The sequence below is a fragment of the Phocoena sinus genome, chromosome 18, assembly GCF_008692025.1.
Source record: "Phocoena sinus isolate mPhoSin1 chromosome 18, mPhoSin1.pri, whole genome shotgun sequence".
Lineage (NCBI taxonomy): Eukaryota > Metazoa > Chordata > Mammalia > Artiodactyla > Phocoenidae > Phocoena > Phocoena sinus.
Window position 1 is genome coordinate 8,856,608 of NC_045780.1, and position 19,002 is coordinate 8,875,609.

The 19,002-nt window shown below is 41.3% G+C and overlaps 2 protein-coding genes across 10 annotated transcripts in view; both read right to left on the reverse strand.

Annotated features, from left to right (window-relative positions):
• Window positions 1-4,581, reverse strand: part of N4BP2L1 (NEDD4 binding protein 2 like 1) — a 35,141-nt gene extending 30,560 nt beyond the window's left edge. For 4 of the 6 annotated variants that reach the window (XM_032611203.1, XM_032611200.1, XM_032611202.1 and 1 more), the window contains exon 1: window positions 4,199-4,581. In XM_032611203.1, coding sequence (XP_032467094.1) covers window positions 4,199-4,374 — 176 coding nt within the window. In that variant the 5' untranslated portion in view covers window positions 4,375-4,581. Of the gene's footprint in view, window positions 1-2,084; window positions 2,379-4,198 lie in introns of those variants that run through there. The other 2 variants (XM_032611204.1, XM_032611199.1) reach the window with 2 other exon arrangements.
• Window positions 4,582-4,725: 144 nt separating this feature from the next.
• N4BP2L2 (NEDD4 binding protein 2 like 2) overlaps window positions 4,726-19,002 on the reverse strand; it is a 66,762-nt gene continuing 52,485 nt past the window's right edge. Inside the window, exons 3-6 of one of the 4 annotated variants that reach the window (XM_032611195.1) lie at window positions 16,127-17,886; window positions 13,576-13,661; window positions 12,186-12,231; window positions 4,726-9,945 (exon numbers count right to left, since the gene is read on the reverse strand). In XM_032611195.1, coding sequence (XP_032467086.1) covers window positions 12,208-12,231; window positions 13,576-13,661; window positions 16,127-17,886 — 1,870 coding nt within the window. In that variant the 3' untranslated portion in view covers window positions 4,726-9,945; window positions 12,186-12,207. The remainder of the gene's footprint in view (window positions 9,946-12,185; window positions 12,232-13,575; window positions 13,662-16,126; window positions 17,887-19,002) is intronic. The other 3 variants (XM_032611196.1, XM_032611194.1, XM_032611197.1) reach the window with 3 other exon arrangements.

The following is a 19,002-nucleotide window of genomic DNA, read 5'->3' on the forward strand; positions in this document are numbered from 1 at the left end:
ACCTAGGAAAGCCTTTTTATATAGAAAATGACATATTTACTTGGTTATTTAATAAATGCTTCATCATACAACCTAGGTCTACCGAGCCAAGTTACTGAATAAAACTATTTGCAGCTAACTTAAAGTTATTTTCACCTTTAAAAAGTTAACAAGTAATATGTATTTGTTGTAGAAAAAATGAGAAAATAACTCAGGGGCAAAAGTCTATATTCCATCCCACTGCCTAAAAATCAACTATTGTAACCTAGCAGGACCCCATGGAGGCATTCCTGGGACAGGCCTTCCCCCATATCCTCTGCTTTGGCTCCTCTCTGAACTATCTAGATAATAGTATTTGACGCACATTTCCTGAGTTGTCTTGCAGATGTAAAAAACTCCCCTCTCCAACAAATGCAAGACGTTAACTACTTGATGACCATAAACACACAGGCCTCCCTGTGATACCACCCTGCTACCTCACCATCAGCCAATCAGAGAACCGTGCACAAGCTGATCACAAACCCTGCGACCCGCCCCCTCCACCTGGCTTTTAAAAGTGCATTGCCGAAGCCCTTCTGGAAGCTCAGGACTTTTTAGGGCATGAGCCACCTCTTCTCTTTGCATGGGCTTCCAATAAACCTTCCTCTGTTCCAAACTCCAACATTTCAGTTTGTTTGGCCTCACTGTGCGTCCGGCACACTAACTTGCGTTAACACTATGAACAGTATCTTTTTACACGTTTCTTTGAACAGAAAATGGGATTTTTGTGTATTTATTTGTAGTCAAATGTACATCTATGTTCTCACTAATGACTCATGACTTATAAGCCAATCCTGTATTTTTGTACACTTAAGTTGGCTCACATTTTTTTCTTTTTCGTATTTTTTTCTATCACATCAAAAACTCTGCTGAACATCCCTCTATCCTCATGCACTTGTCCAGTTATTGTCTTAGGATGAATTCCTGGAAGCAGGACTTACAGGTCAATGGTAAGAACCTATTTTTGAAATGCTTTTTAAATGAAACAGAGGTGACAAGACACATATAAGGGACAAGCTAAATTTCTAGTACTCTGATGTACTTAAAAATTTTAAACCAGATACAACTCTAACTGCTTTTTTTAACCTGTCCAAAGAATTTAAATAGATGGTTTCCACATTCCAGTCCCTGCAAACTGAAAACATATAGGTGAAAAGCATAGAAATATAACATTGATTTGGAAGACCAGACATATTCTAATTTCAAAAACATTTTTAATTCTTTAATCAAATGAGAAACAAAAGTTAAGCAAAAAAAAGCTGAACCCGCATTTGTAAAAACGATTTCCAAGTTTTAAAGAAAAAAAAGTTTTATTTTTCTCTTCCAAGAAATACATGTCCATTATAGAAAATTTGGAAAATACATAGTATAATGAAAATATGAATTTCCCAGAATCCAAAAATACATAAGATAGGCTTACAGTTTTACTATTTTCTTACACATGTATTTTTTAATAATTTGCCATTCTCCTTCTCTCCCCAACCTGACCCCGCAACAAAAAAGTGGGGAAGGCAGCTCCTTGAGGGACATGGCCTGTCACACCCACTACACCTTGCATCCTCCCTGCAGACCTCTCTCCTCGCTGAGCTGTGGACTGTATCCTTGCCTACTTTCCTGATTTCCATGTAAATGCACAACACACCCCAAAGCAGGGCCAAAGTCCTGTGCTCTCAGAACTGCCAATGCCCAGCCTATCAAGAGAACTCACAATGTCAACTCCCAGCTGCCTCCTTCACTTCAGAGCCAGACTTCTCCCTAAGAACACCTTGAAGATTATCTCTGCTGATCAACATCTTCGGCAGTAACTAATGCCTCTTAAAATTTATACAGCACTTTAAAGTTTAACAAGTTCTCTCATACACATTTAATCCTCACAAGAGTCCTCTGAAGTAGACAGAGCAGATAGCCCTATTTAAAAGGGAAGGAAACTGAGGTGCAGAGGAGTTGAGATCATATCGAGTCAGTGGCAGAGCTTGGACCTCCCTGGCAGTCCAGTGGTTAAGACTCCGCACTTCCAGTGCAGGGGGTGCGGGTTCAATCCCTGGTCGGGGAACTAAGATCCCACAAGCCGTGGGGCACAGGCAAAGAAAGAAAAAAAAAAGAAGCCATAAATTGACTCAAAGGTCAGAGCTCCCTACCTAGCCATTATTAACAAAACATTTTTTAAGTCTGACAACTAGAATTTAAGAGCTAGAAAGATCTTCAGTAAATCATCTAATTCCTTCTCAGTATTCACATGTAAAGGAAAGTAAAAAGAATTAAAGGCAGGTGATTGCCTAAAGTCACCAACTATTTTGTGATGAAGAGAATCTAAAGGCACAATCTTCAGACTCCCAGGGAAGTGCTCACACCAGTCGTCCCTAGAGAGATGTTCTTTAATAAGCTGGTCTCTCATCCGGTGTCTTCCGCTTAGCCAGATGTCAACCAGGAATTAAAATCCTAGAAGTGTAGAATGTTAGAGCCAGAAGGGACCTTAAAGACTACCCAGGCCAATCCACTCGCTTTAGAGATGAGGAAAGTGAGGTCCCAAACTCATGGCTTCTGCTGTTCAATTCTGTGCACCTTCCACTCACCATATTACTTCCCTTCTTTAATTATAAACAAAATCTGGCCAAAGATGTTTACTGCCTTCTCGGACAGTGTGTGATAGGCCACAGACCAGCAAAGCCGAAGTAAAACTGATCGGGATTTGATTTCAGAAGATACCTTGTTGGTAACAGATGTACCCACCATGACTGTATCATAAAATAACCAAGTTCTGCTGGGTTCTAGGCAGGCTCCCCCATTCTCTACCCAGCCAGAGAGAAGGCCTATTGAAATGTGCGTGTTTCTTAGAAAAGGGTACCAATGGCCCTTTGGAAGTCGCCCATCTCTTGAATCTATGAAAATGTAGCAATATTGTTTTGCTAAAGGCTTCTACTCCACAAATCAACCAGGAATCCTAACTAAAACTGGCAGCACAACACCAGGGCTGTCACAGTTCCCTGACCCTAAAGGACCCAGACCCTCCTCCCACGGTCTTTGTGTACCATTCAAATCCGCTTCTCAATGTGTGCTACGACCTTGATTCTTCTTCATTGGTTCCACAGTTCTATGGCCAGTCCCATGGTTCTACAGCTAACCTTACCTCTCTGGTGAGATGGAAAGCTCTTTGAGGGCAAGGGACCACTTCTATTGAACACATACTACTGCCAGACACTGTGCTTTGCAGGGTAAGATACGGCCCCTACCTTCAAGAAACTTACAGAAGGATAAACGAAACCATGTGCAAAACCAAGCGCAGCCACAGAGGTGTAAACAGGAAGAGGGGGAGCCCGGAGGGCGAGGATTAATAAGCCTGAGTCGTAAAGGGCTGGTGGAATCAGTAGGGGAGAGGGCGGTAGAAGGCAAGCCGGGCAGGCAAACCAGGCACGCGGGGCAGCGCCAGCAAAGGCAAGGAGAGAAACAGTTCAGCGCTGCAGGAACATCAGGCGCAGGACCGAGTGGAGGGAGCTGAGGCTGGAGCGGCGGGCCTAGCAACGTGGCCCCAGCAACGAGGCCGTGCAATTCACGCTGACCCGGTACGGGGGACGCTGGCGCACCTAGCGAGTAAACCAATTTGGGCTCCCGTGGCGAAGCTGTGTCAATGACGGCCTCCAGCGGCCGCGCAACCCCCTCCCCCGGGCACCTGTGCGCCTTCGCAGCCGCCAAAGCACACGCAGGGCTGCCTCCCTCCGCCAGATTTTCTACGCGGCCGCGCGCCCGGGTCCCAGCCCCTAACCCCTGGGGCCCCGCTTCTTCGCTCAGGTTTAAAACGCCTGTTGCCGCACCGTGGCGGGTGCCTGCGTGCCAGCGGGAGGCCCGGTGGTTTCCTCTACAGTCGCCATCGGGCTTTCCTGAAGAAGACTGCCCGCGGGCCCCCGACCCCGCGCTGCGAGGCTCGGGGCCAAGGCTACCCGCCCGGCTGGCGCAGGGGCCGTGAGGGGGCCGGTGCCATCTGGGGCTCGCGCCAGGCGCAGTGCTGACAGCCGTCCTCCTGCGACGGTGCAGCATGGAAGCCAACGGGACGGGCCACCCGCGTCTCGAGCCCGCGGCCCGGCTGGCACCGGGCGGCCCGGCTTCCCCCCGGCAGTCTCGGGCCGGGGCCAGGCAAGGGGCTGGCTCGGCCGGGTCCGCGCGCGGCGCCCGGACGCGTCATTACCTGGCCAGCGTAGTTTTCCCCGAGCCCGGGAGGCCTCGCAGGAGGTAGAGGTGTTTCCGAAAGCTGTGGCGGCGCGGAGGTGTCCCACGCGGGGGCGGCGGGGCGGGCGGCCGAGGCGGCTGCTGCTGCTGCCGGAGGCTCAGCCTCCCAAAGGATTCAAGAAAACTCTCCTCCATGGGGTGGGGGCTGGCTGCGAGAACACTGCTTTCCCCTTCCTGAAGTCACGGTCTTGGCCAAAGCTGTTGTTTTTGTGGCTCTCCGGCCATGTGATAGATGGAGGGGCGGGCGCTCGGAGCCCAGCCCCTCCTTCCCACCCGCCCGAACTGCGCTGCGTGGGAGGGGTCGTCCCTACCTGGAAAGCTGGGGACGCTGGGAGACTGACAGCCGGGCAAACCTGGGCAACGCGACCCCCGCCCCGCTCCCCCACTGCCTCCCCGCCCCCCCCACGCTTCCGGGTGCCCTTCACCCTGGGGGGAGAGGCCCACCGGGTGGGACACTGGACACTTCCCCGGGCCGCCCGCGTGGAAGGCAGGCCTTAGGCAAAAGCCCTCCCCCACCCCACCTAACACTGGCCTAGACCTTGAAAGTGAAATAATTTTAGTTGACGATAAGAGACCGTGAACAGCATTTTGAACAGTAACAGTAAAGACCATTGTCTCCCCCAATTTGTGAGCACCAATATCTGGCTGGTGTCCCAACGGCTAACACCACTCTCCCAGGGCCTGTATCTTTTCCTTTTTTTAAATACTTCTGTATCAGCCTGCCAAAAATATTCTTAGAAAGCTTTGTTGCCTCTACATAACTTTAGAAATCTCTTCAAAAAAAAAAAAAAGCACCTCTTAAAACTCAGATTGATTTATGAACAGTAGCATAAACTAGGCCTCCTGAGAAGGACGGGCTACTGCCCAGGTTCATGCCCTGTTGCCACAGGAAAGGGATGGCCTCCCTAGGAGCAGGAGCAGGGAAAGGAGCAGTCTACTGAAACAACAGAAAAGCATCCAGAATTAAGTTCTAAGTTCCAGGAACTGGTGAGCGCCAGTTGGTTGATCACCACAGTACTCTCCACTGTTTCACACTCAGGAGTGTGAAAGAGAGATCCTATTTTCTGAACTAAAATTCAACATGCATGGACTGAAAGAGACAATATTAAAAATTAACACCATCCTTGAACAATCCGGGATATACGGTGGCTTTGGCTGTAATAACCATTGTAAAGTAAATACATTTTGTTTCTGGCAGCTAAGGTATGAAAATTTTGAAAAGGAATTGTGAAGAAAAGCAATTTCCTTCTAAAACAAAACCCAGAGATTGCACAATAAGCTTCGGTGGAAGGGACTATCCAAGTGCCAGGGGAGGGGGGAGCTCTGTGCTGACAATTTCGCCGCCTTCTTGGGGTTCTGTGGAGGGGGGAGCGGAGGGAGATGAGCTACTCTCTTGAAAAATCCCTTCCCAGCATTGGAGGAAGGATTCTTAGCACTTCTGAGAAACACTGAAATTTCAAAAGCTTCTCTAAATATTAGGGGGAAACCATAAGGAATGGAGAATATACATGAATCATAAAAATAGTGATGCTTATAATGTATGTATCCTATCATACTTCCATGTATCTGCAATACTTCTTACGAGACCGTTTTTACCCAGCCACAAAACTACCTTTTTCATTCTAGACTTGCACTCTCTAACATAGGAGCCAATAACCACATGTGGCTATTGAGCACTTGAAATACTGGCCCAAACAACAGCTGGTCCAAACTGAGATTAAAGTACACTGAATTTCAAAGCTTCAGTATGAAAAAAAAGAATGTAAAATATCTCAGTAATTTTTATATTGATTATGTGTTGAAGTGATAACATGCTGTGTATTGGGTTAATATATTATTAAAACTAATTTCATGTTTCTTTTTTTTTAACTTGGCTAGTAGATAAGTCTAAATTACATATGTGGCTGACATATTTCCGTTGGACAGTGCTGCATGAGACTTCTGTCCATTTCTACTTCCTTCTATAGAGGGTGTCCCAGGCAGCGTGGGAGAGGGCAGCAGGAAGACACACAGCTTTGGGGGCTAGAAGTTTTGGCACACTGAGTCTGCAGTGCCTGTGGCAGCTGAAGCAATGAAGTAGATGCTGGAAAATGTGAATGTGCTATTAGAAGAGAGGTCTGAGATGGAGACAGAGCTTTGGAAATCCTTCCCCTGTGAGAAGAAGATAGAGAAAAGAGCAGACGGCTGAAGAGGGGGCTCGGGGACAGCATTTAAGGACAGTCTTTGAAGTGGATCTATTGAAGGAGAGTACGAGAGACAGAATTGTAAGACAGTGTGTGGAGCCCCAAGGAGGGAGAGTTCAAGGAGGAGAAAATGGTTGGCAGTATCTGAAGGTGACCCCAGACACTTCTCCTTTCTCTTAGCTCCCAGATTTAACTAGTCAACAAGCTCTGTTTTCCCCAATTTATTCCTCAGAACCACACTGTTTAAAGCTATCTGTTTGTGTATCTGTTTCCTCCCACTAGACTGTACGTTCAAAGGCAAGAACAGTGTTGCCCTTGTCACCCCAAGAGCTAACACAGCATCTGACATTCAGAGATGCTCAATAGTTGTATATGGACCCCAAACTGCTTTCTCAGTAGATGTGTCTGAGCTTGGGATTTACTAAAGATTAACACTGAAAAAAGATAGTGATAACGTCAGCTAAGGACTAATGTAAACAGTAAGTGACCTTATTGGCAGATCTGAGAACCACCCTGCTCCCAGATAGTATCTACGTTCAGATCCTTACTGGCCCTATCTAGGTGGCAGCCTCCAGAGAGGAAGGCTACCCCCGAGTCAGAGGATCCCTGTGACAACACTCCTTCATGCCCTCAGTTCACCCAACCAGCTTTTCAGCTCTAAGGTTCTGTTCCATTTCTCTAGAAGGTGATGACCAGCACAATCTCACGTTGCTGCACTACAAACCATTACCATGATAGACATAAAGAAATAATCTTAGGAGTAATTTCTGGCAAATGAAGAAACATTCAAATGTTTCTCTAATTATTACTGTTTAACAAGATGTGGAAAAATAAGAGGGTGCACAGGAAGAGCCTCTGGAAACCAGGAATTTAACCCTTGAACCTACAGTTCCAAATACCCCACGATTTGGAATGCTTAATTCTAAGTCAGCCCTGGGTTCCTCTCCTGCAGATGCCAAGATGGCAGAAGTCTGAAACCAAGATGAAGTTTCCAAAGCAGCCTAACCAAAGACCCTGTAACATAGTAGAACCATTTAAAATATATAGGTAGTAGCTTCCCAATTTTCTCTAATCCTATGTCCTTTCTTCGCCTACCAAAAGCTTTTATCCGATTTTTTACTCAAAAAAAAAAAAAGCCTTATATACATACTTATTCACCTTGTTACATAAGTGACATGAATTGAAAGGACAGGAAAGCATCCCTCTGTGCCTGCTTAGCTGTTTCTATGGTGGACCCCTCATTGCTACAGCACCTCCAGCTCTCACCTTCCACCACAGTCTGCACTATTTGGCCATTCAGAGGTAGTGCCTCTATACTTAAAACTGCTCCCTCCTGGCTCTTCCCTTATCCTTCCCCTAGAAGTTCAATGGAGGATGCAGGAAGCTGGAAGAGGTTAGGGGAAGGGGGACAAGGGGAGAGCAGTCATGCAGAGTATGTCTGCTTGCCTGAATTGACAGGGGAAATGCTCAGGACTCTGGTGGCCTAGGATAAGTCTGCTAATGCAGAAATGTCCTCTGGATAAGACTGATTTTGCTCATTCTAACCTCACACTGCCTCTGCCTCCTATATTCCTTCCCTCTCTCTATTTGGCATCACACTCCTCCCCAAAGGCAATGACCATAATTCTATTTCCACAGCACCTAGTATTTGCCACTGTGCACAGGGACACTTGAGGAGTATAAGTTTTGAGGAGGAAGCCTGGGAGGTGGGGAAAGTAGCCCCAACCCATTTTTCTAAAGCTCCATTCTGGAAATTAGGGCAAGGTAATAAAGGCAGGAGCTGAAGAAAGCTGGGGGCTTCCTGGAACCTAAGTAGAAGCCTAGGTGGGTAGTTAGCTGGTATGCATCAATACAGTACAAAGGAGTCTCAGAACTGGTCACCACCCCTGCCATACTCATTGTTAAATATTTATGATATTACCCTTACTTACAGCCATGGTGGTGTGGACTCTAATGTATTCATTAGAAATCCATAATTGTTGCTGTCGAAGTCTCCTAAGAAAGCAAACATTTGCCAGATGCCAGAGTCTCCTCTGCTTCAACCCTAATCCTGATCAGCTCTTCCCTGAAATCATCCCATCCCGGGCCAAAGGTAAGTCCAGTTTCACAACGGCTCTAGGAGCCTGCACAGAGAGCAAGACCTTAGGGAGTTCAACCAAACACTGAAGACCTTGGTCTCTGTCTGTAAGAGACTGACAGTCTAGTAGAAAGATAAACTGAAACTGTACAAAATGAACACAGGAAAAACACTGAGCTATTTTAAATAAAGTGCTCAGTTCCTGATTAAGCAGACAGAACTCAAATACTTAACTTCCACTCCCTCACTGAAACCCCACGAAAATGTAAAGGTTTTTTAGCGGGGTGGGTAATCATTATTATTTTCAAGTATGAACTGTAAGAAAAGAGAGAAGATCACAGCAACAAAATTTCAAAAACTGCAAAGCTAAATGCCCAGTGTTAATTTGGAAAAAAATTAAAAATAAAACTTGAATTACAGAAAGCCAAGAAACAATACTATTTACTCTGCATAACCCCTAAAATTTCAGGAATTGGAAGATTTAGGGCTGGACGTGGGACTCTAAACAGGAAGGTCAGTTGAAAGTCTGTTTAAGAAACAAATGTCCACACAGTCAGGCAGCTGCCCACCCCCTGCAGAAGCCTGGAGGTTTATTCTCTGGAGAAGATAAAACAGGATGAGGAGGAGTAAGAGGCAAGATACGGCAGGCAACACTCCCTTTCTGAAAACAGAGAGATTACATAAATGCCTACATGTTGAATAATGAGAAATCACCCCTTAATTTATATTTTTCAAATATGAATTTTTGTATTTGAAGTTTGTTAAGTACGATTAAACTAAAATAATAGTAATAATAAAAATAATTATTATTGTAGTATAGTGCAAGTCCCACAGTCTCTAACCAAAATCCTTGAGGTCAGATATGTTTCAAAATTTAGGAAGTTCTAAGTGGGGTCTAGGGCACCCCTGGTAATTTAACACATTAATATTTCTGCAGTAAAATGTCTGAAGAGTCACGCTAAGTGGGATAAATAAGGAGTAAAATTAACCTGTCTGTTTGGGTCAAGTCTTGCTGCCAACTTAGTTTTCATGCCAAACATTTAAGAAACAAAACAAAATAAAAACAACTTTTGGTTTTCAGAGGTTTTTGGATTTCAGAATTCTAGAAATGGAATCATGGACCCATACTTGGATATAGGGCCTATCCTTCTATTCTGATGCAATTTTAAAAATAAGCTACTCAAGTTTTCTGTGCCTTATTTTCTTCATGAAATAAAGTAGGGTGAGTATCTTCAAAATTAGATAATAAAATGTTCAAGTTGTTACCTCTTTCGTTGAGTTTTTTATTAGTAATCAGGAAACTGATTAAGAATAGTTGAACAGATTATTCAAACCAATTTCGGTATCCACTGAGTGTATCACTCTAAATTATCCTTCAGTTTGGCACTTAGCACTCTTTCTTGATGATGAGGATCTTCAACAGTACCAGGAAGATGGAGACTTCAACTACAAACAAACACAAGCCCAGACAAGTCCAGACAAAATGGTGACATGAATGGAGTTTGCTGTCAGTTTCCCAAACTCCTGACCTATTTATGCCACCCCCTCATATCTAGAACTTCACACTGTCCCCACAGCCCCGCACCCTGCCTGGTCCTGCCTCATTCAAGAGCCTGTCCTCCTGATTATGCCCAACTTTCTGTCTCTAAATCAAAACCTGGTCTATGTCCCATTTCCTGATGACCCAGCTATTTACATTATAAAGTCAATAATAAATACATTTAATTCATGCAAATGTGTTAACAAGTTTATTGAGTCAATATGTTGCTCTCCTAGATTAGTGGTCCCCAACCTTTCTGGCACCAGGGACCAGTTTCGTGGAAGACAATTTTTACACGGATGGTGGCGGGGTGGGGGAGATATATGATGGTTCAGGCGGTAATGTGAGTGATGGGGAGTGCAGAAGAAGCTTCACTCACTCGTCCGCCACTCACCTCCTGCTGTGCGGCCCAGTTTCTAACAGGCCTCGGACCTGAACCAGTCCAAGGCCCAGGGGTTGGGGACCCCTGTCCTAGATAACACAATTTCTATTCTGCCAGGGGCATTTCAAAGACAAAGCTGTAACCAACTAAGGTACTCAGGAGAAGGGAATTAACCCTAACTAAGAGCCTAGTATTTTTCAGGCACTATGCTAAGAACTTTGCACAAGTTATTTCATTTAATCCTCATTTATTATCCCCATGACAGGTTGGTATTATGAATGTAATTTTTTTACAGGTGAAGAAATTGAGGCTCTGAGAGGGTAATCTGACTGACATAGCCAGTCAGCAGTAGCTTCAAGATGCGAACCCATCCTCTTTCCAGCACTCTGCCCTACGTCCTTAAAGAAGTGAGGCAACATAAACACCCTGGCCACCAGCAAGAAGAGGATTTTGAAATAGGGAGGGATTTGAGGCTCCCAGAGCCAACCACATTCTCCTGCTATTTCTTTCTTTCTAAATTTCTGTTTACCCCTTGACGCCCACTGATCATTAATTATGCCAAACACAAAACTAAGAGGCCCATTCTCATTACAATTATAAAAAACCTGTACATGGCTACAGCACTCATAAAATTCCCCAAAAAGAGAGGACAAATAATTAGGGATGACTGCTCTGTGAGGTTCACAGAGGGCATTTCGTTTAGCATGAATGTAGAAGATGAACATAAAAATCAAAAAAGTATGGTCCATAAAGTGTCCTTGACACAAAATTAGCAGATAGAAAACACTCTGAAATTAGCTACTGCCAAGTATACCCATGCTTGTTGCATGCTGCTTATACTGGTGTCACACTGAGGGGAAGCCTCACATAAACTCCATGAGGCCGGGAATGTTTTCACTGCTATATCCTCAGTGTGTAGAACAATGTCCGCACTGAGGCAACTCGATAAACATTTGTTGAACAAATGAATGAATTTCTTCACCTCCTTTCTCTGGAATTCCTCATAGCCCCTTATTTCTTCCCCTCCTATATTTATCCCACATTTTCCAAATCTCTAAACTCTTCTCCCAGATCTTTAGTCCTTCCCCTTCTTCTTTCAGCAGAGCCTTGTTTAAAACAAACAAAAACATTTTTACTGGGTATATGTGTATTTCTAGTTAGCTGAGAAATGGAAACAATGAAAAGAGAAAACATATGGTAAATGCAGAGTACATTCAATTCTTATCAAATGCAGACAGATACATACTGAAATCGTAGCAGCTGTGTTTATTTCATAATTTAGGCATTTGAAAAAAAGTGCCATGTGTTTATTTTAATGTCACTTGATGTCAAGTTTAAAACATGAGTTTGTCTACATGTTTTACCTCTTTTCCTAGAGAATCTTTTAATATTTAAATATAACCTATATCCCTAATTCCCAGACATCATCACATTATCAATCTGGGTGGAGGTGAGGGGTGAGGGGGTGGAAATCCCTCATAAACTGTGTGTTGACAGAATGCTCTAAAATATATTCTAACTAATAAAGTTGGAAAATAAATTTGGCAGCAACAGTCTAAGCTTTGTTGTATTTCATTAGAAGATCTACATTTAAAGGAAATAAAAACATCACATGTGCAAAAGCACACAGAGTTGCTATGGTAACAGACTACATTTTTTATATTTACTCTTCAATTGTAGTACATATGAACTATTACAACCAAATAATGTCAACATCCATTTCCTCCTAATCATATAGAGGTCTCTGGAATAAGTTGTACTTACAGTTCAAAGAATCCTCATTTTTTTAACCAATCTTCTTCTGTCTTTTCTAGAAATCATAATTAAAATACATATAATAATGATTAATATTTGCCATTGGGATTAGGTTTGCACCATCATTTAACTCACATAGGGACACTCTCCAAATGAGAAAAAACATAATAAACATAAATGTCAGTTTAAACATTTAAATTATTGCTGTGTGCGTGTGTGTATGCATGTGCATGTGCGTGTGCATGTGTGTGTGTGTGTGTGTGTGTGTGTGTGTATGTTTAGGTAGGAAAAAGGTCTCCATGGGAATGAGGAGAAATATGTAGAAAAATGTATTTGGTTTTACTACCTGAGCATACAAACAAATCTACTTTTCCCACAGCTGTGTTTATATGAACAGTTAAGAAATACCTACTATCCTGAACTATATAATTCTATGTTTCACTAAACCTTGATTTTACTATTTATTTCAAAATGTACCTCTGGCATTGCCTTTGGGCACATTTAAGTCACTATCAACTAACGTAAACAGAATACCAGCCACCCTCTCCTCATTACATTACACAGAGTACTGGATTTTCCAGAGTTTCTGTTACCTTTCTAACCTTCCCAACCAGTCCTCCTCCAGCTACCTGGAAAATTAACAGCCTGTCAGAACCATCATGGACCACCAGAACATACCAATAATGAGGTGCTTCCAAGTCACGTAAATATGAATCTAATTTGTAGCTGTTACTTTATTATAACAAGATAAGATTGAGGGCTGGACAGGAGAAAAAGATGTAAAGAAGAATAAATGACTCTCCTAAAACGGGGACCTCAGTTACCCACAGTTGGCCCTTATACCAGCCTACACTACAACAAAGTTAGGGAATTAAATGCAACTTTCTGTTTGGGACTAACTGAAAGAAACATGCATAGATTATCCACCCATCCACATACATTCTTTCTCTAATTTAATACAATGGATGTAGCTCTTCATGTTACATTTGATGGAACAGGTTTTCTTTTTTCTTTTGTTTTTTTTAAGAAACTAGTTAGAGGGCATTATGCTAAGTGAAATAAGTCAGACAGAGAAAGACAAACATATGATATTGCATATGTGAAATCTAAAAATATAACAAACTAGTGAATAAAACAAAAAAGAAGCAGACTCAGATATAGGGAACAAACTAGTGATTATGGGAGGCGGGGGCAATATAGGGGTGGGTAAGTGGGAGGTACAAACTATTGGGTATAAGCTAGGCTTAAGAATGTATTGTACAACACAGGGAATATAACCAATATTTTATAATAACTGTAAATGGAAAGTAACCTTTAAAAATTGTATTAAAAATTTAAAAATCAATAAAAAAAAGAAACCAGTTAGAGAAGGTCTGCTTTGAAAGCCATAAAAATATACCTCTACTGACGTCTTCCACTGCAAACAGATCATCTTCAGTGTCTTCCAGTCAAGAGGAACCACACAGTCGTCGGGCAACAAAGATTCTGTGCAAAAAAAAAAAAAAAGAACAAATTTCATCTCTAATGTCACACATATTTTTACCCTAAATATGAAGACATGCAAACATGATATCTAGACCACCATAATGATAAAAGCCTGGTTTTGAAGATATTTCAGTGATAGCTAAAGCAGGAGTTAGTCTGTCTCAGATCTCTGTTAGTAAACACTATCCAGACTCAATAAAAATGCTTATGTACATATGTAAAGTGATATGTATCATAGTTCATATTCTCATGTAAGTACAAATATATACACATCAGTAGCTTCAAGTGGTACTGTCACAGGGCATAAAATTTAGGTAGACATCCTTTCCTGTGACATGTATAAAACACTGCAAGTACAGCAAGTTTAGTTTTCTTGCAAATTGCTCCTTCCACGTAAGAGTGTCTGGGAGAAAAAATCCTTACAATTATGATGCTCATAAGCAAGTCCAAACATTGATTTATACCTATCAGCCATACCAAGCCACAGAAAATATTTTTCCTATACTCGCATATCCCCAGCAACATGGGTAGTTTGGTTTCTTCTGGCCTATGTATGACTCTACTATATAATCCCACTGTGTCTGCAGAGCTCCTAATAATAGAATTCATTTGAGTTCCCTGTTTTATTTACAAGGTCATAGATACACCAGAGCTTTGCATGTCGAACCTAGGTAAACGAATTAGTTTACAGCCTCCACTTCCAGTTTTCTCATTTCCTTTTTTAAGCATACACCATTTCCAAACGTAAAATTCTTTCCCTGTTTTTCTTTTAAGTCATATTTGTATAAGCACTGCTTATAATTCACTTCCATTTGGAGCCATCCCAGACAAAACCATAACCCCATATTCTCTTCAACAATCCCTTTAGCACAGCTAACCTCACTCATAAAATATTCATAAGCTTCTCATTTATATTTTCTATGTGCAATAATTTTGTTTTGTGTTAGTCTTGTCTCCCCATTTAGAAGGTAAGATACTTGATGAATGAGGTCTATTTCCTCTAAAAAGCTTTCCGAAGCTTAATTAATGGATGCTAGATCATTATTGTTGATTATGATAGTATTGTGCATTCAAAGGAGGAGGTTTAGAATCTTTTCCCACTAGTGCCTTCATGCTTTCTGGTGCCAATCTAAGGCAGTGATTGTTAATATTTTGGGGTCATGGACGTCCCTGAGAAGCTGTTAAAATCTATGGACTTTCTCCCAGAAAAATGGCACAAAATGCCACAAAGAATTTTGCATATGACTTCAGAATATGGACTTTGGACTAATATTCCCGACTTAAAATGACTTCCATTATCTTTTTAAATTCTCCAAAGCAAATACAGTTTAATTTTTAAAATTGGTATGTTTCTTTGGTGCATCTAGGAGGACAGAAAATTGCAGCAAACAGTTACGATGTGATTATTCACAAAGTTTGCAAAAATGATAAACATGATGCCAGAACAGGTTGATAGTTGTGACTCCTCTGACTCTGAGACTTAGGTAATCTTGGGTCTGAGCTGAGTGGACCAAGCTTGTCCAGAACAGCAGAAGTTTAGGAGCAAAGTAAAAAACACTGGAAATCAAGCTGTTAGAGAACCCCAGGCTCCCTGGTAAGTACAGAAGAAAAAGAATATCAGGAAGATACAGGATGCAGGGACTGGAGCTTTACTTCTTGGCTCTTACAGCTTCTGTCCCCAAGGAAGGGGACACATGCAATTGAATGAAGTCATTAACATGTGCAATTGATTTACAGATAAGGAAAAGTTGGGATATGTGCCTCATTTCCTCTTTAAGATATTTAGCATCTTGCACAGGCATACTATTTAGCAGAAATTTACTTAGAATTTTACTTACAATATTAAAAAATCATATTTTCATTTTTAATCCACAGGTAGATTTTTTCACTTCCAAAAACAACAATCTTAAGAGCCCAAAGGAACTTTTCAAGTCAACCAGTCAGACTCCTTCCTAACCTTCTTTTCAGTACCCTTCTCAGTTCTTAAAAATTAAATTCAACTGATTTCAGATATTTTTTTCATCACTTAATCTTCATTGTCCCCCTTTTACTATTCTCATATCTATGAGCTATAATGTGAATGAGAAAGGAAAGGGCCATGCGCCAAACAAGGGAAATGTAGAAAGCAGAAAGGTTTTTCTTAAAGAAAGCAGTACATCTCTATTTGTCACATAATCACTGTTTGCCTGTCTCATTCTTCATTCTTCCCACTGTCTGTTGAAACTGAGAGTCCAAGTATTCAACATGCTCAAAGACATTTCAGACGACTGGCTGTGGAGGTGGGGGGGGGGTGGGGCATGACTCCACCGAGCACCATTTGCTACGTGTCCTCCACTTCCACAGCCGAAAAGTATCACAACATCACTTAACTGCATGAAATCACTAACATGAAGTAGAAACACTGCAAAAATTACTCACATATGTTAAATTGGACTTTTTATTTGTAGCAAATAAACTCAATTTACCCACTGGAACTCCAGGAGATCCAAAAAGCTTTACTAGTTGAAAGGCAAACTCTTGTGATAATGGTAGCTCAAGGGAATCAAAGTAGTCAGTGCTTGTTACATCTTGGTTATCCTCTGTTTCTGAGAACTGTAATGGTTTAGGTTCTTCCCATGTCTCTAGCTTTTCACCAAAACTTTCATTTAAAAAGTGAAGATCAGAAGTGACCCTAAAAGAGTACAAAGTATCAGGTGGGCTACTTAAAATTTCTGAAGAAGTGAACCTTACATCATTTAGTTTATCATCTACTCTCCTCTGAGAGTTGGAAGTCAAAAACGGTTTCTTGCTTGTAAAAGATATTTTCCAAAAGCTAGATGTATATTGTAGCATAAGAGAAGGAATGGGGCTTTTGTAAAAATACACAGAGTGCCTTAGTCTATTAAACAGCAGGTAATGAGAATAAAATTGTCCACCAACATTTAGAAGAGAATCTTTGACAATGTCAAAGTAAAACCATGATGGATGATGATTGAAGGTCATAATGTTTTGCTTATTCTCTTCTTCATTACTTATTTCTGAAATTACATCTTTTTTTCCTTCCAAAATAATTTTTATTCCATGGCTTTCTGTTAACAATTCACATTCCCCCATTTCTTTTACATTGATATGACTCTGTCCCAGTAAGTTAAAGTTTGGTGCCAAACTGAAAATCCTTTTCTGCCTCCTTTTTTTATTCTTTGTTGAGTGTAAGGCATTCTTTAGGCTATCCAGCTTAAGGAAGTGGCTTCCAAAGATATTTGTCTCTGTTTCTATGATTGAATCTATATTCTCAGTTGGAGGTGACAAATCTTCATTTTCTATCAATAGCTTCTCTTCTATCAATGCGTCAGGACTGTTTCCTGGTCCTGATGCTCCTTCAGAAGGAGAGGTCAATTTAATCAATTGTCTCCTGTTGTCAGGATGAGCCAGTTTTTGCCATCTATCTCTCTTTGGTCTCTGTTCACATATAAACTTATTAGGTCCCTCAGGCCAGCTACCAAAATAGGGTTGTCTATCAGAGCCCAACTGTAATTCTTCATCAGAGAAATCATTTGAGAAAAAAGCCCAGTAATTGTTTTTAGATTTATTTACTCCTTGTTCCTTTCTTAAAACTTTATCTGAAGTTCTGGATCCATATTGATGGTACAGACTTGTTTCATTCAGGAGACTCTTATCTCCCATCTCTTTCTTCTGCATAAATGAGCACGGGGTTTCAACAAATCGGTCTTGGATGTGTAATGCCATGATATCCCTACTTTCTATATGCTTTTCTATCTTTGTGCCAGGGCAGTCAGCATTTGCTACATAGGGGAGATTTTGAGTCACTGTTGAATAAGCAACAGAGCTTTCATTTGGCATCAATGACAAATTTAGAAACAAGTCATCATCTTCCTTGGGGAGGAAATTCTTTGGTGTATTGTCCAACTCAACTACAGACATAACATGTGGCAAACTGTTTTCAAAATTTATGTTTTCCTGTCTCTCATCTTTATGGACATTCACAAAATCTCCTACTTCATTTCTCAGACCACCTGTTAAGGAACACTCTGATTCTCTTTTGGTCTCTTCTAAGTCTTCCTCTTCATTCTGAGATGGGTCCTGATCTTCTGGTGTAAGATAACTTAAGGTTTCAAATGAGTTTTCCTCCATGATTTTACTATGACTGTTCTGCTTTTTGTTTCTTTTTCTGTTTCTCTTCTTGGCTTTGCTGAACCTGCGCCCAGTTTTCTTCAAATCTCTTTCTCTGAAACATAAAAGAATTAAGAAATTCATAACTTAATTACTTATATAACATTATAAACTAAAATATTATACTCAATGTGCAGATATACAAATCATTAGTATAAGAGATTCTAAAGTGTGTGTCCACTTTGAACTATATTTTAAAAATCACCTTTGAAAGAGATATGCTTTAATCCTCTAAATGACTGGGTTGGCCAAAAAGTTTGTTTTCAGGTTTTCCATAACATAGAAAAACCCAAACGAACTTTTTGGCCAACCCAATAAAAGTGAATACACTTTGAGAAACTTACAACTCATTTTCACATACTCATTTCATAAACCAATAACTTTATGAAAGCCTAATATTTTCCCTAAGATACTTATATATATATATATATATATATATAACCAATAAACAACTTGGTTATCCCAACATCTTGAATTTTGAAAAGTGAAAAGTGACGGGTATAGTGTAAATGGCACCACTTTAATGGCTCAAATAGCTAGATTTTCTCTAGACGTAAAAACTTTGGCAATTAAGTTGCTCCATCAAACTGTAAAGAACAGTTGATGATGAGCAGCCAAGTTCAGTATTGGGATGATATGCTTCCAACTGCCTAGTGAGCAGTGGTTCTAAACCAGAGGCTCCACCACTACTTTGTGGGATGTGTGTAAATGTGTGAAGGCATTTCTGGTGGTCTCAATGACTGGAAATGTGTTACTGGCACTTGGTACTGAGCCCAGGGGTGTTAACCATCCTGCAATGCCAGGGACAATTCCACAGTGAAAAGTTATCCCATCCAAACGAGCAATAATGCTCTCATCAAGCACACTAAAAGTTCATGGTGCCCCTTAATTGAAGGCAATCTTTGATCCTGAGAGAAAAAGGAGGATTTAGGAAATTTTCTAATTTAGGATATAAAGGTTTAATTATCTTCTCTTCCACAGTGTACAGATGGAAACATAGTAAAATGTAGTAGAGGAAGGACAATAGATAAAGCTGAGGAAAAAAATCCAGGGTAGAGGAATAGGAAAATAAACACTTAAACAAACAAACACCGAAGCAGAAAGAGATAACGAGGAAAAGAGAAGTTGGTCAATTGGCTGGGCATTGGACAAAAGAACTTATTAAAACTGC